This window comes from Xiphophorus couchianus, chromosome 24 (assembly GCF_001444195.1).
Source record: "Xiphophorus couchianus chromosome 24, X_couchianus-1.0, whole genome shotgun sequence".
NCBI classification, from domain to species: Eukaryota; Metazoa; Chordata; class Actinopteri; order Cyprinodontiformes; family Poeciliidae; genus Xiphophorus; species Xiphophorus couchianus.
Genome location: NC_040251.1, coordinates 11,535,213 through 11,560,372, shown reverse-complemented (window position 1 = coordinate 11,560,372; position 25,160 = coordinate 11,535,213). Strand labels below are relative to the sequence as shown.

Below are 25,160 nucleotides of genomic sequence, written 5' to 3'. Positions count from 1 at the left end.
AAAAATTAGCAGATCAGCCATACACAGTATTGATGTTAAGTCGAGCAGAAAGAATTGAGCTTTTCACTTCCTGATGTTACACAAACTGTGAAAAATGAGAAAACGGCATATTCTTAATTTCTTTAGTAAAGTCAAAAATATCTACAAGATCTGGAGGTACAGGAGCATTTCACTTTAAACCCAAAACTCTTCTTTATCTGCTTTTCCAGCAAATCTGTGCGCATTTTTCACACCTAATCTTTATTAATCAATGTCAATAAAACTTCTGAGGTTGGGAGATAAGCGAGTCCATTTCATGCTTAAGGTGAGCAAAAGACTCACAAGGTCTGGCGGCTCAGAACTCCTGCCAAGACTTCATCTTTTAAAGATGTACTGCAGCATGAAAACAAGTCCGAATTAAAGCCGCTACAAGCAGCACCAGCAGGGACAAAGCATAAGTGATGTTTGAACTCTTGGTGCCGTCCAAGTCGGGGAGATTGATGTCCAAAGAGGCTCAGCACACACACACACACACACACACACACACACACACACCCTCAGGGAAGATCCATTATCCTGCTGTCTGATACAGAAATCCAGCTTTGGTGCGTTTATAACGCACCTTTAGAGCTTACAATTCTGAGGCAGAGACATTTAATTAAACCTAATTAACATAACATGGAGGTTAACCACTGCAAACATGCACAGCGAGACTTATGCGTCGTTGTATCTGAGCACAACACTAATAAGTTATAAAATAAAGCCGCAGTGAGCAGAGACACTTTAAACTGAATTACTCGCTTGACTGACTTCAATATTATTTCCATGTCCTCCCTCAAATTATTTCAGGAGGGGATACCCGTCTCCTCTTGTTCCCCTGGAGCCAAGACATTACTTCCAATTAAGGTCAAATCACTGAAAAGACGGCGGAGGAGAATCCCGCATCTAGGCGAGTAAGGAGTTTTGTCATTCTTGCAAATGGGGTGCAGATGCAGGGAGCTGAATTCCCCGGAGGTGCCGCCTGCCACAGTGCCGCCTGGCTGCTGGTCACGCTGCATTTCAGGAATCTAATGCAGCACCGTTTGCCAGCGCAGGTGAACAGATGACAGAGCTGATCGGTGTGACAGAGTCGGTTTATCACAGTCAGCAGCCTGACCGACACGGAGAAATATCCGAGAGCCGGTTTTCTGCAGAGGGGTGGGATCTTTTGTATTTCAAGGAGGATAAAGGAGTTTAGATGAAGGTGTTGGACAAACAGCAAACAACTGTTAATGAATAAATTACCAGAAGGCGTCCCCCTCTGGGAGGACGTCTTTTCTTTTTTTGGCAAAGCAAGCAGAACTGAACTGGAGGCGAGAGAGGGCTCTTTCATTCGCCGGCAGCGCTGTGGGATTTTCACTCAACCAAATGAGGGAATCGATAAGGTGCACAGTTGTACAAGGTCCGCAGGGTAACAATTAAGAGAGGGAATGCAGCCATGAAGGAGACTTTTAGACAGAAGCTCTCCGTCCTAAACACCACGATTATTGAAAAGTATGGCCCATCCTCGAGGATTTACAACACCGTGTCAACTTCAGATCAGACTGGAGTAACCCATTACACTCCTCACAAATACTTTGTTTTTTCTCTTAAGGTGTCCAAAAGGAATTTGCAGACAAACGAAAACAAGTCACACCAAACATGATCTGCAGAGCGCGCACCACAACTAGGTTGTGCAGGATTCAGGCAGTATTTAAAATTCATAAATTAGACTCAGGAGACCTCCTTAACTCCATCTTCTGAGTCTTTGAGGCATCCAATAATAAATCACAAGAAGAGAAATGAGTGAACCGATGCACGCCGTTGCTGGATTTGCATACTTGAAAACCTCCTGAACGCTGGCTGTTGACGTAGATCACAGATGTAGACATTAATGAATAAACTGCTAACGTTAAAGTGGGTATTTTATTGCCAGGCACATACAGACCTCAATATATAAGCAATAGGCTGATTTTAATGATTCATTATAATTACTCACAGGGGAAAGATGCAGATTAACAAGGAACCCATATGCATTATCTTGTCAATATTTCTCATTGCCTCAGTAAAAATAAAGGTCATCATTAGAGCAGACTGTAATTTCAGATGAAGAGAAACCAAACGGCTGTAATGATTAGATACAACGGATTGGCATTGATTTCCATCTGAACCAAAGCATTGCATTGGATTGTCTCTACTGCAAAAAAGAGAAAAAAATGGTAAAGACACCACGTGAGACCATAACTAGAGATTACTTTCTCTGTTTTAAGCCCTGGAGGTTATGACGAGACAATGCAGCAAAAGCCTTCGTGAAATGAAAGCCCAGCTGCTTTAGTCTATCGCTGCAAGGCTCCCCTATCTTCTTTTCATGCTCCCCATCACACACAAGAAAATTACATCACCAAAGGATCCTGTACACTTAGTTTCCGCCTTGGGGAACAGGCAGCATCAGGAAAACGCGAGGTGGGGGAGCTATACGGGTGACATGATGTAGAGTCAAAGTAAATATGATGAAGAGAACTCTTTTTTTCCCGGCGCGCCGAATCTCCTCTGAGGGGATTTACCCGTAAATAACGTGTTAGGATTCAGTGTAATTTAAAAAATGGAGCATGAGCTGAGTCTGAGCCTCAACACAAACATTTCTGGTATTAAACTGGGCTTTTTGGTCGGATTTTATGCAAAAACAAATGTATGTGTGCTGCATTAAAAATTGACATTTAACATAACACACACTATCCTAAAAAGGTAATTCCAGGGATGAACCAATTAGGTGTTTTGTTTTTGGGGTTTTTTTGTTGCCATTTTTCTGATTTCTGAGCTGCAAAATTCAAATTTTAATCAAACCTATTATTTTCAAAGGGTCATAGCACATTAAAGAAAAAATGTTCGCCTTTGATAGTAGTTTAATTTCAAAATGTATTTGGGTGATGCTAAAAAAAATCAAAACTGAAAATTATGGGTATAAAGTCCTAATATTACAAGAATGAAGTGATAATATTACAACTTTCTTGTAATTTTACAACTTCATTCCTGTAATATTAGGACTTTATTCTCATGTTACATAACTTCTATTTTCGTACAAGTTTATTCTCTGAATGTTATAATTTTATTCTCATAATATTATGACAATATTCTTCTTAAACTACAACTTTATTCTCATATTTTTCTTACTTTATTCTCATACGAGTTTATTCTTGCAGTTTTATGACTTATTACTTATTGTTTTCTTTTATCGTTATAGTCCTAATACTCCATTGTACAAAAAAAAACTAAGGAATCACAAAATTATACTCATTTATGCACGAACACTTATGTCAAATGAAGTGCATCAAAATATACTCTGATGCTTTCATAGATAGAAAATTATGCAAGTTCTTAGTTTTGGTGACTTTAATAAATAGAAATCAAATTTCCAGTATTGATCTGCCAATTCCTTGATCACAAACAATGAAAGAAAAAACTTTCAATTCAGTTCAATCTCAGCTGATTCATTGGTGCATCTTTAAATAATTAACTCAAGCTAAGGCTCAAAGACAGAGGATGTATGCAAACAGTTACTTCCCGTTTATAACTAAATGCATCAATAATGTTTCTGCCATGTAAAGGAGCAACAATCTCACCAGATTTGCTGCCTAAAGTACATTGATTTGTGACTGACGTGAGCTGACATTTGCAGGTAAAAAGGTCGTCTATAAACCCTGCAGTCTTCTGTGGTCGTTTCCGACAGAAAGAAAAAAGCCTCCGGATTATGAAATAAATGATTTCTGGCAAGTTTCATTTGGGTTTCATCATGTCAGTGAAAGCACTAAAGACCTGAGTGCCACTTAATGTCAAGGAGTTTTCCTCAGTAATACACCACTAGGTATTCAGAATGAAAAAAACAATCCTCTGAAGTAACCGAAGCTGCAGCTGAGTAAATATACAGAGATCCTGAAACTCTTCTAAAAAGAATCACAGTTTTATCATGAATTAAATGATTTAGCATGGTTTTTATATTGTACTCAACATTCAACATTAAAGAAAGAAATTTAAATAAGTGTCATAACTGGAATAAACTGTAAAAATTAATTCTAAATATTACTCATTAAAATAATCCACATTTAAATCAAGCATATTTTTGTTATTGATGTTATTTTCAATACTGTTGTTACTTCTAGCATAAGTCTTGGCTAATCATTTTGACTTGAATATAACTGTTATTCTCTTTCTTTGTGCAAATGGCAAGAATAATATGTTAATATATGTCAATGAAATAAAAGTTATGGCTCTCGTCTGGGGTTGGACTTTCAGCAAGAACTCATAAAGCTACAGCGCTATTGCTAAAATCACAGTTGTTGTTAGCTGAGAGACTTTATCTTGAGAAAATTGTTGCTAATGGACCACAAATATTAGCTTTAGAAGTCGGAAAACAAGTTTCAAAAGAATTTAAAAGTTTAAATCCACTTTTAATTTGTTTAGATAAAGCACTAATGCTAAGGTCAAACATGCTAGCAATTATCCAGTTCAAAAGAACTTTGAATAATTGTATGAAGATTTTAAAAATAAAAATCATTATAAGGAACCAAGAAACAAATGTAGGCTATTTTTTAATCAACTTGTCAAAACAAAATTTCCCTAATTTTATATTCTATTAAATTAAGACAGACTAAGTTCAAAAATTTAGCTTTTCACATTAGATTTTTGCTCTAGGGGCCCCCTGGTGTTGTGGGGGCCTCACAGCAGCTGCTTATTTCGCATTGCCTTGCCCTGGTCCTGCTGTTGATGTAAGTCATGATCGACCCAGCGACCATCGGCACCAACCCTGTAGACCAGTTATGTCAAACTCATTTTCATTTTCTATCTGAATGTTCTTAAAGGGCCGGTTGTGCCAGAATATATTGATAAAACCCATTAAACTGTTAAAATATTAATAAATACCTATTTGTTTCCACATTCAATAAGTGTTTCTTAAAATTAAATAATCACAAATCAGTCTCTCCAGGATTTTGTGATTGGATTTTTTGGGTTTTTTGTAATATACTGTATAATGTACATCACCCATTAGCAATATTTGCGCTAATGGGTGATGTAATATGTGACTTTTTATTAATCGCTTTATTGGTCACAGACTATATAACTTGACATCAAGTAAGGCTGGGGCAGAAGTCACTTTAAACCAACATTTTTGGCCAATTTTGGGGAAAAATGTCAGTAAAATCTGAAAAATTGGGGATCAGTTGATTTTGTGTGAATTTTGATGTAATTTGGAGTGTAGAGGGCCACATGAAAAGCTACAGCGAGCCAGATTTTGCCCCCGGCCCCCGAGATGGAAACTGCTACTCCAATTGTATTGATTCTGTTCTGTTTGTTTTATAACTGTATCTGAAACATCTTCTGTAGCTCTGCAGATTAAAACCTGCAAAAATGCTGAGGGGGGAAAAAAAACATAGTAATAATAAATGCATCTCACATTATGAGCAGAGAATAAAGCTTGAAAACAAAATATACAGAAGAGGATTATTTAATCCTCATTTAGGCAGCATAATAATTAGATTATACCTCACACTGGCTAGTTTGTATCATTTTTTCAGTTTGAACTGCTTAAATTTACTGCAATTTACAAATGCCCTGCTTCATAATCTCCATTCATTGACCATGCACCTTTGCAGCAAAGGGCTAATCAATCATAGTGTGCAGGCTGCCCCCCCTCCTCTTTTGTCAATGTGCGCGTCCATGCTGGAGGGGACTGACTGCTGGGACTAATTATCATCCAGGAAAATTGAGCTTTCTTAACGGTGCAGGGAAACACTCTGTGAGGCTGCATGGGACAATAAAGAAGAAGAAGAAGAAGACTGGACGTCAGAATCACACCACAGAGCTCAGGGGCAAGCCTGTCCGGAAGATGGACAGCAACGGGAAAAGTGTCAAGAAGCGAAATCACCAATTTTCTTCGACACACGGAAAACCCCCCTTGGAGAAAACACACACACACACACCCCTCAAACCTCTGCACAAGGAAGGGAACCGCAAAGTGGTGAATTGAAGCCCACCTACCAGATCCGTGGTCATGTTTTGTTGAGTTGTGGCAATCATGGTGTAATCCGCAACAAGCTCCGCGCTGCCGTGTGTAGCCTCACAAGCCGCCGAGCAGCTGCACTGTTGTTTGGCGGAGCTTTTTCTGCATGCTCCGCTTCTTGCAAGTTTGTCCTCAGCGGGTTGGTGGTCCTGCCTATCTCTCTCTCTCTCTCTCTCTCTCTCTCTCTCTCTGTCTCTTTTTCCTTCTGGCTGCTGATTTGGTCGGAAATTAATCGTGACGAGGTGTTGAGTGTAAATAGACATACAAACCGCTTGAGTTGCTTGAGTAGGAATGATGAACAATCAGTTTTGATTAAAAAACACATAATGTTAAAATCCAATACCCAATTTAACTGTCCTAATGCTGTTTCATTGGAATCGTATTGCCATAATACAACCAAACCGTATCACCGGGTAACTCTACACCAAACCGAGCACTGAACAGATGCTTTGGACAAATCAGTGCGTGAATAACAACTTTCTTTAGGTGGACAGAAAAAAGTAAGTTATTATCTTTAGCTCTAAGGAGGAACAATCTAGAGTCAACACACTGATTTATTTTTTGTAGCCAGAAACTAAAAATCAGATCTGAACATTCAGAGCCACATAAAGACAGTTACAAAGTCAGGCTTCTATCACCTGAAGAACATTTCCAGGATTAAACAAAAACAACCTAACAAGATTTAGAGAGAAATCCATGCATTTTAGTTGCATTGATTACTACAACAGTGTCTTTACAACGGTGTCTAACAAATCAATCCTCCAGCTGCAGCTGACCCAGAACGCTGCTGCTGGCGTTCTGACTAAAACCAAGAAGATTAGAGCACATCACCCAATTCTAAAGTCCCTGTAGCTCAGAGAATAGACTTTAAAATATTAAAATACTGTTGTTTATAAATCACTGAACAGTTTTGCACCACAAGACCTGCAGTTGTCATAGGAACCTTCCAGACCCCTCAGGTCTTCTGGTTCTGCTCTGCATCCCAAGAACCAGAACCAAACATGAATTCAGCTTCTATGCACCACAAATCTGGAACAAAGTTCCAGAAAACTGCAAAAGAGCCGAAACACTGAAATTATTTAAATCTAAACTAACACCCCACCTGTTTAGAGCTGCTTTAAAACCATGATAAATGGAACATTAACCAACATATTTGATGTGTATTCATGATGTTAACGTTGACAAAATGTAATGTCTGTTACTGGTTTTTACAGCTGTTGACTATACGATGTGTTATGATGTTTATGTTGTACTTCATATAGCTGTTCATCTCAGTTTCCTGCCAAAAGTGGCGTTTTGTATGTATTTTAGTAAAGGCCAGTCTTGTGAAGATCAATACTTGTGTTCTTCTCTGATTTCAAAATATCCAGACTTTATGTCCTAATAAGTTTGTATTTGTGCCACACTCTCCCGTTTCAAATCGTGGACTGAACAGTGTCATGTGAAATGCTATGCTAGATATTATTTCTATGGAATATTTAAATATTAAATAGAATGATAAGATTGTAAAATAGTACTATCTAAATAAAAATAACAGAATTAAGATTAAGGTAAAATTTAAAATATACAATAAAAAAGTGTGCAAATTCTAAAATTTAGGCCTATAATCTGTTTTCAACTGCTGTTTCCTCACTAATGCACTTGGATTTAATTTAGAGTATCACAGTAAAAGGAGATGGACTTTAGGTTTGGTCTATCATATACAGTCCTGATTCCATACATTGAAGTTTGTAGATGTGGAAAAGGTAAAATAGGTTTAATCACAAGGCTCATTATTATTATTTATCCTTTTTTTATTGCTGTCTGAGTGCTAAGGTGGGGCCCATTCAGAAATGGAACAGACTTCCTGTAAGAAAACATCTCAGGACTTCCATTTTCTTTTTCTACAAAGTTTAAAAACGTATCAATGATAACCCATTTTATCAGCATTTATGAACAGATATTAGTTAATTGCAGTCTAATTTTCAAATGTGTGCATTTTGTACTGAGTTTGTTGTGTGTTTATAATGCATCGTGTTGGTAACTTAGGTTGCCTCATCTTGGTTGCATCTTATTTTGTATTTCAAACACTGTACTCTGATGTAAGCTGACCTAGATAGAAGTATAATGATGTTTAACATACTCATGAAAATTACTCTTTCATCATTAATTTCTGTGTAAATCTGCATGATTGAAGCTTGCTGACATTAAAGACTGAATATCTGACTGCACCAATGGAGATGATTGGATTCTTTAATTTATCCCGACAGGATATGTTGAAAAACTGAATTAGGACGAGGAACTGTGTGAGATGAGTTTTGTCCTGTGCGTGTTAACTGAGTGAGGGAGTACTGTGGCTTAACTCTGCATCTCTGTATGTTGCATCTGTATTTTAGAAGCAGTTTTAGCCTCAGGGGCAACATATGGAAATTAGCCAGGGGCAATATCTGGTGCGGGGCATATTCTCTCTTGTGAGAATAATGTTCCTGCACATGTTCTTGAATAAATGAAGACAAACTCAAACCTGAACACAGTGCTGTACAATACAGTGACTTTGAAGCTTGAATCCCACATAAAATCCTTTCCTTGTGTCTTTTCCTATCATTTACTCTGTACTCTATGTTAGCTGTGACAGTGACTTGAATCTGATGGACACACTAAAGAGAAGGAAAGTACTGAATCTATCAGGGTTATCAAGGTAACTTGACAAAGACTCAATTAATGTACAGCCTTTTATTGTAACTCTTACTTTTGCAATTTCATGAAACTGGCCTCAGTCTTTCACCTTCCTGTGCGGTAAGTTTATATAACCAACTGTTGTTATATTGTATTCATATAAATTTAAAAGAAAATTCAGATTCCAAAGACAGATTAAATGCTTCATAGTGGAACAACCACCCATCCATCCATTTTCTGTATACCCTTATCCCTAGTGGGGTAGGCAGGGGTGCTGGTGCCTATCTCCAGCCAACATTCTGGGCAAGAGGCAGGGTCACCCTGGACAGGTCGCCAGTCTGTCGCAGGTCAACACAGAGACAGACAACCATGCACACACACACTCACACCTAGGGAGAATTTAGAGAGACCAATTAACCTGACAGTCATATTTTTGGACTGTGGGAGGAAGCCGGAGTACCCGGAGAGAACCCACGCATGCACAGGGAGAACATGCAAACTCCATGCAGAAAGACCCCGGGCTGGGAATCGTACCCAGGACCTTCTTGCTGCAAGGCAACAGTGCTACCAACTGCGCCACTGTGCAACCACTTTCTAATTTTTTTTGGAATAAACATAAAATAATGTAGAATGAAAAACAATTAAGATGCAATGTATAGAAATCTTGATGATTAAAATCTTATACAACTTAGACAAAAAGGTATACATTTTGATAAAAAAAAAAAAAAAATCAATCTAAAATGCTTTCCTGGAAATAGATGGTGCCATTATGATGACAGTAGTCAGTTAGCTAGTAGTCCAATTGTGTCAAACACATTTTAGAAATATTAATAGCTCATACAGTTGCAAGTAATCACATAAGAAACCCCAAAAGATAAAAAAAAAGTAAAGTAAAACATCTGACCTGAAACTGCCAAGCGGGCCCCACACAAACCCCTGTGGGATCCCGTGGCTAATTGCAGGAGATTTGGAGAATGGGTTATTAGACAGTAAGATACCAGGATCTTTCTAAGTGGTAAGATGTAAAATACAAAAAAAACGAACAAAAATGTACTGGAAGTTAATTAAGAACACTGAAACTTGTGAAAAAATTTACCCAAACCACATATAATGGTACTTTTCATAGATATTCCATTTGTTCAACATTTGCATTTTAACTTGGCATTTTCAGTAGTCTGACTTGTAACAGTCCTTCAATTCAGCAGAAGGGTTATACTTGTTTTGCTATATATGCTATAGGCCTATTAATTTGATTTTCACTAAAACAACAACAGAGAATATTCTGTTTTTACTGTAACCCAGGCTTTCCCTCTTTAACCCTGCAGCAGCTGGAAGACACCCGATGGACTCTGCGTTGTGTTTGTGTGAGGGTGGGATGTGTTCCGTGCAGGAGAGGAATCAGACAGGCGGCTCGTCGTTGTGGGGAGACTTTGGCGCGTTTATTTTGTTCACCTTACAGGCAGTAAACACACTGTCAGCATTCAATCGTTTTTTTTCTTTTTACAAAATAATCAAACATCACCAGAACAAAATGTAATTTATACTTAACAGGCAAACTGAACAAACAGAGATGGATCGGTATATTAATATACTGTATATGTTACACCGAGCTAGCAGAGCTGCTGCTTACCTTACAGGCAGTAAACACACTGTAAAGAATACGGCAGTTCGCGCGCAGAAATCCCCTGCGCTACGGTGTCCCCGGCAGGACAAACATGTCGGAATTGTGGTAGTGCCAGCAATTACAGAAAACAACAGCACCCTCTTTTGGAACATTTATGCACTGCTTTACATTACAAAGCACATTCTCGCTAAAACCAGCAAGATAGAGCACATAACACCAGTTTTAAAGTCCCTCCACTGGCACCCTGTAGCTCAAAGAATAGACTTTAAAATACTGATGTTAGTTTATAGATCACTGAACGGCTCAGCGCCACAATACCTTAAAGATCTGCTGTTGTTGTATCAACCTTCCAGACCTCTCAGGTCTTCCGGTTCTGGTCTGCTCTGCATCCCCAGAACCAGAACGAAACGAGGAGAAGCAGCTTTCAGCTTCTATGCACCACAAATTTGGAACAAACTTCCAGAAAACTGTAAAACAGCTGAAACACTGACTCCCTTTAAATCTCGACTAAAAACCCACCTGATCAGGATTGTATTTGAAACATAATCAATAACAAATTTAATGATGGAACTTGACTTAATGTCGTGTTTTGATTGTTGATTCTATGTTGCATTGTGTTTCTGTGTTTGATATGATGTAAAGCACTTTGAAATGCCTTGCTGCTGAAATGTGTTATACAAATAAAATTTGATTTGATTATCTGGTGTACTTTATTTTTTACCCCTGACTTGGAACTCAAATACTGCCGTGGTAAATTTACAGCGTCACATTATTTTATTTTTATATATTTAGAATTTTAGAGAAAGAGGAATTGTAGTTGTTATGCGACTTATATCTTAAAATAAAATAAAAATAGCTCTGCTTCCGCAAGTTCCAATATGCCAATGACCGTTAGGCTTTAAAATAACTGACCGGAAGTGTCGTATTTTCATTTTCACTTTCACACTTTATTTCTTTATCATGCGCATTTATTAAGTGTGCAGTCAGTCCATTAAATTTTCATATTAAGCTATCATTTGTACAGATATTTGTTTTTGTTGTTTTACGCTTTGGTTTTGTGAGATAAGTGGAGAAGGGACAGTTACGTTGATTTTATTTTGAAAAGAAGTATACGGAAGTCGTAACTGCAGATCACTTTGACACCCACGCAGAGCCCATTCATTGGCTAGCGGCGAAGTTTGAAAAGAAACCCGCTCATAGTAGGTGCGGCTGAACAAGGATGTGGACAAAGACGGTGACCGCTGCGAAGAGAAAATGAGAACAAACTGCTAAATTAAACAACTCTCCGGAAGCGTTTACTGTACAGATTTTCTCCAAACAGGTAGCTAACTGTAAGTGTACCCAGTGGGTGCAAATAGGAAAGACAGACAAAGTTAGCTTAGCTGCTGTTTTGTTTTGTTAACCTACATTAATCGGTGAACGAGTAACGTTATTGTGAAACCTTGCTAGCTAAAGCTAGAAAGATAAACGGTAACTTGCGTCATTGAGAAGCATTGGGGGGTTGAAAAGCGCTATATAAGAGTGTTGTTTAATTTAATAAGTTAACTTGCCTCACTGTAAAATGTATTTAGAGTAACTATTTCTTTGAAAGGCGCAGCTTACTTCAAAACGAGTCGGAAGTTTCTAGATCAACACAAATTGAACAGTCTGTTAAATTAAAGGATCATTAAGTTGTGTGTGTGTGTAATTCTTGTCCTATAGGTATTTGAATTGTTGGACACCATGGAGACTACAATCCTGAACCTCCAGAGCCTATATGACAATCTGAGGACTCATGTTGACCTTATGAATGAGAATATTGAGCCCAGTAAGTGGTTCGTGTCAGATTATATGATTTAATCTGGCATGTAAATTGTAATAACAATTTGGACTCTCACTCAAAGGTTTCATTCAGATGCTGCAGAACTTTGAGGACTGCCGCCGCAGATGGGCAAGGTCTCTGGATGAACTGGGATCTTGCCAGGATATGCTGAGAAAAGCAGAGATGGAGAGAGGAGCCTTGGATGTGAAGCTGAAACACGCCCGCAACCAAGTGGACGTGGAGATCCGGCGCAGACAAAAGGCAGAGGCCGACTGCGAAACGCTGGTATGGTTTCTTAAATGCAAATTTTTTGTTTTAGGGTTTACCTTCAAGCAGCTCTTAATTTTTTCTCCACTTGCGTTTTGAATGTTCAGGACCGTCAGATTCAGTTGATCCGGGACCTTTTAATGAGTGAGGGATCCACCAACAGCATCCAGCTGAGTGCTGAACAACGCTCTGCTCTGGCCTTCCTCAATACAAACTGCCAAACAAACAACCAGACTACCAATCGGAGGTATAAGGATGTTATATACTGTCACTTTCTAACCTGGAGTTTTAGTACCAGTTTGGTTTTGGTTTTCTTTTTTATATATGAAAATCATTCAACTGGATGGCCAATGATGATTCTATTTAAGCATGTCATAATAAGCAATAAATCAATTAAGTTCAATAATTTAAATTTGCATGGTTTATTATTTTTCTCTTTTCTCTCTTTCTTTCTACCAAAAACTGGATGATAGAAGAAGATGCTTTGGTCTCAAGTAGTCCTTTTTTTTTTTTTTTTTCTTCGAAGGGCGATTTTGCTTAGAGAGACTTTAAAGTTCATTTTATTTGTTATTTCTGTTGTTTTATATATTTAAGATATTTAAAATGTCTTCCAGTTCTGCTGTTAAATGTTTGTTAGAATTTAAAGTTTATTGCTCGTACGTTTCTATTTTTAATAATTGTGCAGTATTTTTATATAATCTTATCCAATATTTAATATTACTATTATTGTTGTTCTTAATCTTATTTTTTATGTTTCCTTAAACACTTTGAATGTTTTTGTTTATACATCTACATTTTATGCTACACCTGAAATTTCCTTCTGTGGGGCAACAAAGACTATTTCTGTTCAATTCAGTCATATTGCTAGAGTCAAAAACACAGATTGCTAATTGACCCTTGCAGTTGGTGTCAATTGGTATCAATTGGACATTAAGTCTTAATGTCCAACATCAGGATGGTAAGTTTGGAGACTTTTTGATTTGTATGACATTTTCAATGATAAATGTATATTTGTTAATAGAAATTTTAGGTGCAAAACAAGTATTTTCCTGGGATTCTGAGGAATCCCAGGTTATTGCATGAGACATGTATGTTATGGTATTTTATTTACCAAACACGTTTTTCTTGTTTTTTTTCTACAGATTGTTGACAATAGATGAGTCTGCCTCCATCTCGTCAGATATAAGCTATGACAAAACCGACGACTCCCTTGTAAGTACTCTGATTTTTCTCAGCATCATCTCCAATCCAGAGAACATTTTCTTCATAATGGCCTGTTTTGGATGAGTATGTGACTTAATATGTCTTACAGGATTGGGATTCGTCCAACATCAGGACGGTACGACTCAAGAAGCGAGAAAAAAGGGTACGCTGTGCATTCGTTCACTATTAGGAAGAGAGTAATGAATGAAAATGTGTGGTTAAAAATGACAGGTGTCATACTTTGTGCCCTGATTTCAGCGCTCCTCAAGAAATCTCATTGATGGTCCTCCAAGTGCTACTAAAAGATCACGATCGACAGGCAGAACTTCAGAAAGGGTAAACGTTGACATTTTCTGCAGGATGTCACCATTGGGTTACAATCATTTACATCTCAGTGTTTTATTCTTTTACTTAGCATGCAGAGGGGTCTTACAGCCAAATCTTTGCCTGATTTAGTTTTGTATTTAGTTTTACCGAATGTGTGCATTGATGCGACAGGGAAGTGAGACGCTTGTGACAAAGACGACAGTGACTGTGCCTGCGAATGGAGGACCTGTTGAGGCCATTTCTACCATAGAGACGGTTCCTTACTGGACTCGCAGCAGGAGAAAGACTGGTAGGATATACTGCGTTTACGTAGAGTTAACCTCCGTTCATGATGTCTTTATTAATTATTAAAGTAAGCAGCTGAAGATTAGATGAATTTATCCTAGTTGGTTTTCCCATTTTGATGTGCTAAACCCATTAGAGCAGTGGTGTCCAACGTGGGGCCCGGAGGCCTTTTGTGGCCCTTGGATGCAGTTTGGAGACTTTTTGATTTGTATTAAATTTTCGATGATAAATATACAGTACATCTGTTAATAGAAAGGTTTAGGTACAAAATAAGTATTTTTCTTTTATTAGCCAAGGTTTTTTTATGTCATAATCTCCAGTGACCTTTTACTCAAACATAAACCTAAAGGCAGTGCAGTTAACGGTTTTCAAAGACAGTTCTCATTTTTGTTAAACTAAAATTGATATCTTGACCAACAATTTAGGAAACTGTACAACTTTGAGACCCTTTTTTTTTTTTTTTTTTTGACCTTTTTAATGAAGAACATGTTAATTTGTTTTTGTGCAGGTAAATAAAAGAACTCAGAATAAAATTATCTTGCATTTTTAACTGAAAAAAAATAAAATAAATTGTGGCCATTGAGTGCTTTAAACTTATGACATTAACAAAAATAAATATATAAAAAAAAAACTTCAAACATTTACTTTAAATCTAAAGGTTTTTTTGCCAAATGTTACAGAAACGCTTGTCAATTTAGGGGGGATGTGACATAATTAGAATAATTTTAAACAAACACTGGAGATTACACTTAAAAGATTTACTGAAATTTATCTAATTTTGCACTTCTTGTATTTGGAAAATGTTTTCTGGTGTGATTTATTTGTTTTAGGAAAACATATTGGTCATAGGATTTCTTGATTGTAGTATCAAGAACATATTATACTCCCTCTGATATGTGAAATTAACAGTCAGAAGTTGAAATATAAGCACCAAATTTCTACCACAGTTCAAAGAAAATAATTTTTTATTGTGTTTTCTGGATCATTTCTCTGATATGTGGATGTTTATTAAATCTCTCCTGTCAGCTGCCATGGAGTGGGACTCTGAAGCTGTCAAGTGTGAGAATGTTTTTAAGGCCCCTGAACATCCTGAGGGAGAGAATAAAGCTGAGCCCAGCACTCCACAAAGCAAAGGAGGCGTCCGTCTGCACGAGTTTGTCTCCAAAACTGTAAGTTTATCATTGTTGTTCAAAACTAGAGCAGTGACAATATGATATTTTATGGATTTTAAGCTTGGTTTTGATTATTTGTATCTTAAATATTAGGATTAATTCCTCAGTCTATAGATTCTGGCATTTCTGAGATGTGTATTTCAGTTAACGGCTGCCTCTTGCAGGTAATCAAACCCGAATCCTGTGTGCCGTGTGGAAAAAGGATCAAGTTTGGCAAGATTTCACTGAAGTGTCGTGACTGTAGGGTGGTCTCGCACCCCGAGTGTCGCGAACGATGCCCGCTGCCGTGCATCCCCAACCTGGGAGGCACACCCGTCAAAATTGGAGAGGCATGTGATGACGTCTTTATCAGCGTTTCACCTGATGCTCAGCCTCAGTTTAACCAGGTTTCCTGTTTGTTTTCCTCCTCAGGGCGTCCTTTCAGACTACGTTCCTGACACGGCGCCCATGATTCCTCCCCTCGTGGTTCACTGTGTGAGTGAGATTGAACAAAGGGGTTTGCACGAGGTGAGTGGCGCAGCACTCTGATTTAATGCCAAATTATAAAGAACATTAAAAACCTCACATTTCTGCAGTTAATGCCTTTCTAAGACGAGAGATTTAACTCTAGTTTTGACATTCTGCTTTTGTGGGAATAACTTTAAATCATACTTGGTTGTGTTTGGTAAATGCATTAAAATAATATTACAAGATGAATAACTTGCTAACATTGACTATTTTGTCACATTACAGTTTCAAATTGAAATAAATTGAGCTTTATTTTGAAAGAAAGTACATTGAGCTAAATGTTTGCAGCCGTAATCACAGCTAAAGATAGTTTTACAAAGTATTGACTCGGTGAAGCATCTAGAGCTGGCAAAAACAAAAGTTTTGAATAATTTATTACGAAACAGAAAATGTCAGTAACAGTGATGAATACAAACTTTAAAATTTAAGAAGTCAGACAATAGAGATTGTGATTATTGATCAATTTAAAGTTCTGCAAACTATCAGTTTGTGGCAATTTTTTTGAAAGTAAATCTCACCAGTTAAAGTTTTATTTCTACTGTTCTTTCTGTTTGAAAGTAGACTTCTGAAATGAAAATATATTGTGATAATTCTAAAAACTATTCAAGACAGGGATAAATATTGTGATGACCTTTTTGTGCATGTTGCCCTGCTCTACTCTGAACACAGATTCATGGAAAACTTTTCAGATTTTTTTTAATTGTAAATCTGTTTTCCTTCTTTTTGTTGGTCGGCAACCTGAGGCTCTAGAGCCACAAGTGGCTCTTTTAATCTTTCACAGTGGCTCTTAATGCCGTTGCCTAAAAAATACAAATGGAACTGACCAATGTTTTTAAGTGCAGCTGTAATAACAATAATAATTTGTCATGGAATAATTGCATTGAATTTTCACAACAAAAGATGTTTCAGATAAAATTTTTTAGTCTTTTGGTTTGAAACGTTTTTTTTCTAGGTTATTTCCTGAAATAACATCACACAAAAGAAAATGTATTTATCCCCTTTTTGTATTTATTTCTTACTAAATTTGGTGGTTTTTGTAAAAGATGCCATATTTGTGGCTCTAAGAGTTTTGTTTTGCCGGACGGAGGGCAAAAATGGCTTTTTGGACTGCCCAGGTTGCAGACTCTTGGTTTATCACTTAAAATCCCAATACAATATGAACCTTTTAATGTTTTTTCTGAACCAAGAACGTTCAGGTTTTTTGTTCTAATGTCACAAAAATGTGGAAAACTTCCAACAAGTCTGAGTAGTTTTGCAGAGCACTTTGTACTGCCGTCACATATCATCTTTGTACAGTAAAATCTTATTTCAGACATATACTTTGGATTTTGCCATTGCTAATCTTTGTATTATTTTCTTCTTCTTTTTTTTAGTACTTTATAATATAAATGCATCTTTAGGGAAGCCCTAACAGTGTATATTTGATGACTTCCCCCTTTCAGGCTGGCCTTTATCGTCTGTCCGGCGCTGATCGCACAGTGAAGGATCTAAAGGAGAAGTTCCTCCGCAGCAAAACCGTTCCTGTGCTCAGCAAGGTGGACGACATCCACGCGATCACCGGCCTCCTCAAGGACTTCCTGAGGAACCTGAAAGAGCCTCTGCTCACTTTCCGCCTCAACCGGGCCTTCATGGACGCAGCTGGTACGTTAATTTTATGTGACTGGTCTGATGGCAAAATGTCGCTATACATATATAAAAATTATTTGCAGCTGTTCTTGAGACAACAGTTGCAGCAAACCAACATCAGAGTTCAGAAATATACTTAACACAGCCGTTAAATGTAGGTTTATAAGAAGTCCTGATTGCTTTTTGTTTTATGTGTTCAATTTAAGCGACGTGAAAGAAACCTCTTGAGAAAATATTGATCTTTTTCCCAGGGTTCCACTCTGAGTGCTTGTTTGTTGCTGAAGTTTTTTTTTTTTTTTCCCAAGTTGCAATGGAAATTGCACACTTTGCCTTGTTTCACTTGAGAAAGTTGCTCATTGTCGTCCCACAGAGGTTTCAGACGAGGACAACAGCGTAGCTCTGATGTACCAAACCATCAGTGACCTGCCGCAGGCCAACAGAGACACGCTGGCTTTCATGATTCTTCATCTCAAAAGGTCAGGAGTGAAAAATACTCCTTCTAATACGTGGAATTTAACATTTAGAGAAGGTTTTATTCTTTTAGGAAGCCTTTGCATAGTTTAAAAATGGATATTGATTAAAAAGTTTATGAAAACTTAAACTAAATATTTGATTTTCAACTCTTACTTTTTTTTAGTTTGCCACAGACTAGCTAAACATTTGATGAATCTGCGACTGCTGAAGGGAATAAAATTTTATGAGTATCAGAGACCTTAATTGGTCCAATGAAATCTTGCAGAGTTGCTGACAGTTTGGACACGAAGATGGACATCGGCAACCTGGCCCGGGTTTTCGGTCCAACCATCGTTGGTCATGCTGTTCCCAACCCAGAACCAATGACCATCCTGCAGGATACCAAACGCCAACCAATGGTAGGTCCAAGCAGTCCATCTTACTTTAAATTTTTTTACCTACACAAAGATGCAAAGCAAGGTTTCCCCCAGAAAACTTGCTAAGCCCGGTGATTGGGCGCTAGGGCAGTCATTCATCCAGCGGCCCGTTGTGCTTTTGAGTTAAATGTTTCATGTTGACATGAAATTTTAAAATATCATTTGATAATTATGTGTTATTGGAAAATTAATACTTTATAGTTGGAAGATTAATACCAACTATAAAGTCTTAAATCCAAACATTAAAAAAAAAACTTCAAAAAAAATTACAATGCTTGCCTGGTGGCCGGCCAGGCTTATAACACACTGGGGTAAACCCTGTGGATAGATACATATTAAACCTTTACACAGTGTGTCTGCATATCGTTAAAAAGTTTTTGATTCATGTATCTAAAATTAAGGTCTTAAAGTGTCTTAAATACATTAGAGAAAACGGTGGCTAGCCTTAATCATAGGTCTTAAATTTTGTTTTAGCAAGACTATTTAATCTCATCTTCTGTCTAGGGTTTGTTTTTCTGGAGGTCTTTTCTATCAGGCAAATGTTTTAGTTATGTGCAGACATTCTCACTCACTGCACTCTGTGACTGAAGGCGGTTAAGCCTAGCAGTAACAAGATGCTAATACTTGTTCGCTAGCTAGAAAGCCATAATATGCCATGTGAGAATTTACAAAGCTGAATCCAAGAAGCAATTTCACAGTTTTGGCCCCCTGCATTTCTTTTGTACATCTGTCGTGACGTAGGTCTTAAATTTTATCCATGAGAGTCTTAAAGTCTTAAATTAGAGTTGGTAAAACCTACATAAACCCTGTTACATTAAAATGTCTTTATTGGAAATGTTGGAAAACAACAAGTGGTGCTTATATTTAAGACATTGCCTGTACAGGCTTTCAAGTTAAAAAAATTAATAAATAATGTCCACACTTTATTCTTGTAAAAGAAAATTAAAACTTTCAATAACAAATGAAAAAAAAACATAGTTTAACTTTGAATATAAAAGACTTGGAGATGGGATAGCTTTATTGAATTTAGCAGGAATATTTTTCGACTGCAATATATTCCATTTCTCATAAGCGACCATAAAATATGTGCATCTCTTCAAGCTTTGGGCATTTGTTGTATAGTTCAAGAACTGTCTGAATTGTCAAAATTACCTTTTACTGTTTTCTCCACCTTTTGAGAGCATCAATAATATATTTGAAAATGTGAGGTATTTTTGTGTGCGTTTTGCTTTTTCACATACTTTGTTGCACACTATACAAACATGTACTTGAAATAAACAGCGCATGTAAAATCTAATGTTGAAAAATTAACTTTTTACCAAAAGGTGGATGAACTAAACTTGTAAAAGCATAAAAATATTGAAATGGAGAAGCTGCAGGAACCGTGTGATGGACTGTTCTTACCCAGACGCTGGCAGCTGTAGATATGCCAGAAACAATGAGATGAGTAATTTAAATTAGCAACAAAAGCATTAATCTTGTCAGCTGTAGATCTCCTGTTTTAAACCTCCTATTACTCGTTGTCATATTTACAATTACGACTGAGACAGTTTTACCCAAGCGCACACATCTGCGTGATAAAGTTGTCTCATTGAAATTCCTCTTGCTGCAGACATCAATAAACTATGCAAGTTGCCCGAGGGAAGCAAGCGTTTATTTTTTATTTTTTTAGCAGCTATACCCCAGTGGATTTTATGATTTTTTTCACTGTGAAGGCATTCCCTCGTCTTTATTTCACCAGTTAAATTTTATTATTAAGTAACAAACAAGCTAAAGTGCTTTACACCAACATCTAGCCTGATGCGGCAGATTATTTTAAATTTAGATGCAAAAGCTTCTGTAGATATGTGGATTTAGTCCTGTCATGATAACATAAGAATTTATCTCTGGACGATAAATTCTTAGTAATTATTGCGATAAATGATAATATTGTTTTTGAGACCACTGGTAATGGCGTAATAATGCAAAGTTAATTTTGTAAAGAACATAACACTGAATCTGGACATTTTAAATATCCAAGACAAAACACAGCAATCAAAAACAATAAATGAAATGGAAATCAAAATAAAAGGTCTCTAAACAAAATTCTCCCTCAAAAAATCTTAATCATTGGAATGGAAATTATCGAGCTCATTTATATAATACATTGTTTAATACTTTGCTTAGTGACAGGCTTACTCGTACCTTCTGTTTTTGTAGAATTTTCTACCAAACCTTTTTCCTTCCACTCAACTTTCCATTATTACACTTGCCCGTAACAGTCAATGAAAAGCCACCTGCAAACCTTATTGATCTCAACAATTGCATGGACAATTGCATAATTTAATGTGATTAAATTATTGAACTAATTATACAATTAGTTCAATATTTTAACTAAGTATATAATTCAATTACTTTAAAACAGTAATTTGATGTTTTTATTTAATAAAAAAAACAAAAACTTAACCTTGTTTATAAAAATTCAGACATAATTTTTTTTCTTAACTATATATGTTGCTGAACTTTTATTTATATACAGTATATTCTAATTTAAGAAGCTGCTATATTTCTCCTCACCATTCAACTTGTGAGTGAATGTTTAGCCATAAAAATAAGAGATATGACTCAAAAACAGCCTGGATAATACTTTTTTCCCACTGGCATCAATAATGTATGTTTGCTCAGGGATAGAAAACCTTTTTTGCAGCAAGACCTGAATGTGTTATGTTTTTACCTCAGTGAAAGTACCCCAGCCTTCTTTTCAGCCATTTGAATTATTTTAATCTCAAGGAGAAAAAAAAAGAGCAAATGAAAGTACAAGAGTAAAACCAGATAATTAAAAGTTTGGAATGATCATTTCCAATAAAAAAGATGAAAGATCCATTGGTGTTCTGTATTTATTTTTGATCTCCAAAGCAGTCAGACCGTATTTATTGTCGACGAGAATCCCTCTGTGGAGTGAACTTCCCCCCTCCTCACAATAATCGCCTCCCACCCAAACCGTAAGCCGTGTAATTTTACTCTCCAAGAAGCCATTACAGTCCCACTGAGGCCTTTGTTATTAATTCCCTCTGTCTTGCTAACGGCGAGCTAAATCAGTGCAGCGCTGGTGCAATAAAACGAGGCGATCTGCTAAAATAACTAATTATTCCATTTTCTGTTCAGGTGGTGGAGCGCCTGCTGTCTCTGCCGGTGGATTACTGGAGTCAGTATGTGATGGCTGAAAATGTGCAGCCCAATCTGAATCATTTGATCATCGAGAACGCAAACTGCTACGCCACCCCAGAGAGAAGTATGGCTCTGATTTTCTGTTACTGCAGGACTACTGCCTTAGATGAGTTCTGTTTTTTTTTTCATTTCTAATGTTTCAGACCATTAAACACATTTTATTTAGGTAGATAAAATCTGGGTAAAAACAAATTGCACTTATAAAATTTTATATATTAAGGGGGAAAGGCTGTCTAAAGCAACATGGATCCTACAAGGCGGTTGTACCATCATCAGAAGTTTGCAACTATTAGCAGTTAATCTTCTACATTGTTGAGGAGAGATTTTAATACTCATGTTTCAGTTTTGCCGTCATAAAAGCCTGTTTTTGTTTTTTTTAAACTATTCTATGTACTTGGAAAAATTTTCTTTGATTAATTGTTTGATTAAAATTAGTTCCAGTCGGCTAACTTAATAACGTCCATTTAAACCAGAGGTGCCCAAAGTCGGTCCTCAAGGGCTGACAGCCTGCATGGTTTAGTTCTCTCCCTGGTGGTACCAACAACCTTTTCAGCATGTCAATGTTCTTCTTGGGTCTTCTTACGAGCCATCATTTGATCCAGGTGCGTTAAACCAGGGAGAAAACTAAAACATGCAGGATGCCGACCCTCGAGGACCCACTTTGGGAACCACTGGTTTAAACCTTCTTTTAGTGTTGTAGTTTGGCCGCCATTCAGCAGAGGGTGCTGCTTGTCATCTTTAAGTGGATCCAGTTGATACAGGAATAAAGATGGTGGGGTCATACCAGAATGGGAAAGAGAAACAGACCAAATAGAGTTCGGTGTGGGAACAAAATCCACTTTATGCAGTGAATTGATTTGCTCTGCCAGTGATTTTTGACAGGCTGAAAACTCCTGGAAACGTTCCCTGGCATATTTATTTATTTTTTTTAAATTTGTGTTTAGGGGTCTTAGAATGGCTTTGTAGCATTTTTCAGACTGATCAGTGTCAAATACATGACTTTGTAAGTTTGACAGGAATCAGTGTGGACTGTGGCTTGTGTGACTAATCAGCTTTTCGTTAAATGTGGTTCATTTATTATGTAATAAAAGGAGGAATTAAGTGAAAAGCGCTACTGGCTTAAAAGCTGCATTTTTAATGTACACTGCTCATTTTTGTCTTAATAATTTAAGAATCTTTTAAAAAAGAATGTACGATTTACCACATATTAGTTTCTGGGCGTCTCATGGAGTCCTATAGTAGCCTAATCCTATTTCACCCGTCTTTGCAGTGAGCATACTTGGACCGCTAACCACACCAGAACACCAACTAAACAAAACGCCGTCCTCCAGCTCCCTGTCTCAGCGAATGAAGTCCACTCTGACACCCAGGTAAATAAACTGAAACTTTTTCACATCTACCATGAAACGTTGTTTTCAATTCATGAATTAAATCTGGGTCATTATTTCCCACGACTCTCAACTAATGACGGTTTTCAACATGTGAACTGTTTGTTTTCAGATTTGGGAGCAAGAGTAAATCGGCCGTTGGATTTACTCATCAAGGGAAGTTCTTCTCTTCTCCACTTCTCAAATAATCCAGCATATCTCAGACTAATCTCCGTCTATACTGAACTATATATAAAAAGACGAGCGTCGATGTAATTTGTTTATAAAACATTATTTTAACCAAATGGTAGGCATCGCTTTTTGTCGCTTATACTAAATTCAGATCATTAGAAAAATGGGGAATTTTTCTGAGACATTTCTTTACAGATAAACTGTTTTATGCAGCTTTTATTGTTTTAAAAGTTCTTCAGTTCAGAAGCTGAAGAACTGTAAGGCATTTCATTTTTGCGTGTAATTAGATGTGCTTATTTTGATATGTGAGCTTATAGTTTAACATTCCTGTTTCATTTCCTTTGTTTTCTTTTTGTGGTGAATTTCTTCACTGCTCAGTGGTTTGTAATCTAAATGTGTAGGAGCGTTTAATCCATGTTATTCTTAGCTTCAGATTATCGTTACAAGGCAGAGCTTTTTCATAGACAAGATTTTGTTGGTAAATTAATAATTGGACCAGTAATGTTTGTGTTTTTTTTGCTCCTTTTTTATTTTCTCCATCTTGAGGAAAAACAAAAATACATCAAAGTTGCACTGCCAATGATCATAGCAGGTTTACCTGCCTGATTATTTCGCTCCTCTTTGTAAAATTTACACTCCGCTATCTGTGTAAAGCAATAATTTTATAAGCCAGTTTAGCAACTGTGGCATTATTTGGTCAGATACTAACACATTTTGTACAAAAGTGTTATTGTTGTACTTTATAAAATACATTTCTAATGCCTACAATTGTCTCCTGTCTTCTCTGATGCAACTTCTATATTTACAGGACTTGTATGGGTGCTTGAAATCCTTGAAAATGCTTGAATTTTAATTAGGTGTTTTCAAGGTTTGGAAAGTGCTGATTTCTGTATAAATTCTAAAAGTGCTTGATATTCTAACTGCACAGTTTTGTAATAAAGAGTGGATTAAAATCCTAATTTGGTATATAAAGTTATATATACAGTTGAAACGAGGTATTTTCATACACCTAATAAAAGTTGTTTTTTCTCAGTCTGAAGTTAAATCAGGCTAAGCTTTTCTTACTTTTGGTTAGCTAGAATTACAAAATTATTTCTAGTTACTAATTTCCAGAAAACGTAGTGAGAACCTTTTCTTTTTTAACATTTTCTTTGTGTGTTGAGTTTAAGCATTTTATTTGAGGTGGAAGATTCTTAACACAATTTGTGTTAGTGCAATGAATATTCATTATTCTTGATTTCTGAATGACTTGATCTGTGTAATGCAGTCGTCCCCAACCCCCGTGCTGCGGACCGGTGCTGGTCCATGGACCAATTGGTGCCGGGCCGCACAAGACATAATTATTTCCGTTTAATGTATATCTGAGTCTGAAGGATCTTTGATTTTGAAAATACTTTAACCGTATTATCTCGGTTACATCTTGCGTGCCAACATTGAGCCCAGACAATGATGAATATGCCCGACTTTAGATCGGAGCGGTCCCGATCTGGACCCGACCAGTCATCGTGACACACCTCACAGTACAGGAGGATCGGTTACAATTACCGCAAGCGACAATCGGGCAGGGAGGGGGCTGCAATGAAATTGCGGTGGTGGTAAAATGGTTGGGGACCATTGGTGTAATGGAAATAATGGTTGTGTTTTACATGTCAAGTTATTTAGTTGGAAGTTTTGTTAAATTTGTCTTTTGTCAGGTGCATAGACCTTTCAAAACCTACCTCGTCCCTGCTATTAAATCTAAAATACGATAAGACATGAATAACAGTAATATTGTGTAATTGTGAATTGAAGCCATTTTTTTCTTTTTACTTAACTTGTATTGTTTTTAACTCCTGTGTGGTGCAGAAAAAAAGTGCTTGAATTTTACTGTGAGAAGTGTACAAACCCTTTATTTTAGTATTTAAGTCTGAAAGTCTGATCTGTTTATAAATTCAGCTTTAAATGTAAATCTCATTAAGTAAATCAAACTTAAACATTCTTGAAGA

At 36.9% G+C, this 25,160-nt stretch overlaps 2 protein-coding genes across 3 annotated transcripts in view; one reads left to right on the top strand and one right to left on the bottom strand.

Moving 5' to 3' along the window:
- LOC114141046 (inactive dipeptidyl peptidase 10) overlaps positions 1-6,217 on the bottom strand; it is a 48,936-nt gene extending 42,719 nt beyond the window's left edge. The window contains exon 1 of the mRNA XM_028011451.1: positions 6,031-6,217. Within this exon, the coding sequence (XP_027867252.1) occupies positions 6,031-6,069 (39 nt within the window). The 5' untranslated portion in view covers positions 6,070-6,217. The remainder of the gene's footprint in view (positions 1-6,030) is intronic.
- Positions 6,218-11,490: 5,273 nt separating this feature from the next.
- racgap1 (Rac GTPase activating protein 1) lies at positions 11,491-23,943 on the top strand. Of its 2 annotated transcripts, none has more exons than XM_028011314.1 (17): positions 11,491-11,652; positions 12,033-12,138; positions 12,215-12,417; positions 12,507-12,646; positions 13,542-13,611; positions 13,712-13,765; positions 13,861-13,938; positions 14,101-14,218; positions 15,241-15,383; positions 15,551-15,715; positions 15,798-15,893; positions 17,336-17,534; positions 17,890-17,995; positions 18,259-18,391; positions 21,554-21,680; positions 22,887-22,986; positions 23,117-23,943. In XM_028011314.1, the coding sequence occupies exons 2-17, from the start codon at positions 12,054-12,056 to the stop codon at positions 23,190-23,192; spliced, it is 1,893 nt and encodes a 630-aa protein (XP_027867115.1). In that variant the 5' UTR covers positions 11,491-11,652; positions 12,033-12,053; the 3' UTR covers positions 23,193-23,943. The 2 variants fall into 2 exon arrangements, with proteins under 2 accessions (XP_027867115.1, XP_027867117.1); XM_028011316.1 differs by having other exon boundaries at positions 11,491-11,662.
- The last annotated feature ends 1,217 nt before the right edge of the window (positions 23,944-25,160 follow it).

What these genes read in the sequence shown, in the direction of transcription:
- racgap1 (XM_028011314.1), top strand. Translation starts at nt 12,054, where the DNA reads ATGGAGACTACAATCCTGAACCTCCAGAGCCTATATGACAATCTGAGG. An exon ending in TCAAGAAGCGAGAAAAAAGG is followed by an intron (nt 13,766 to 13,860) that starts GTACGCTGTGCA and finishes CCCTGATTTCAG; the next exon opens with CGCTCCTCAAGAAATCTCAT. An exon ending in CAGGCAGAACTTCAGAAAGG is followed by an intron (nt 13,939 to 14,100) that starts GTAAACGTTGAC and finishes TTGATGCGACAG; the next exon opens with GGAAGTGAGACGCTTGTGAC.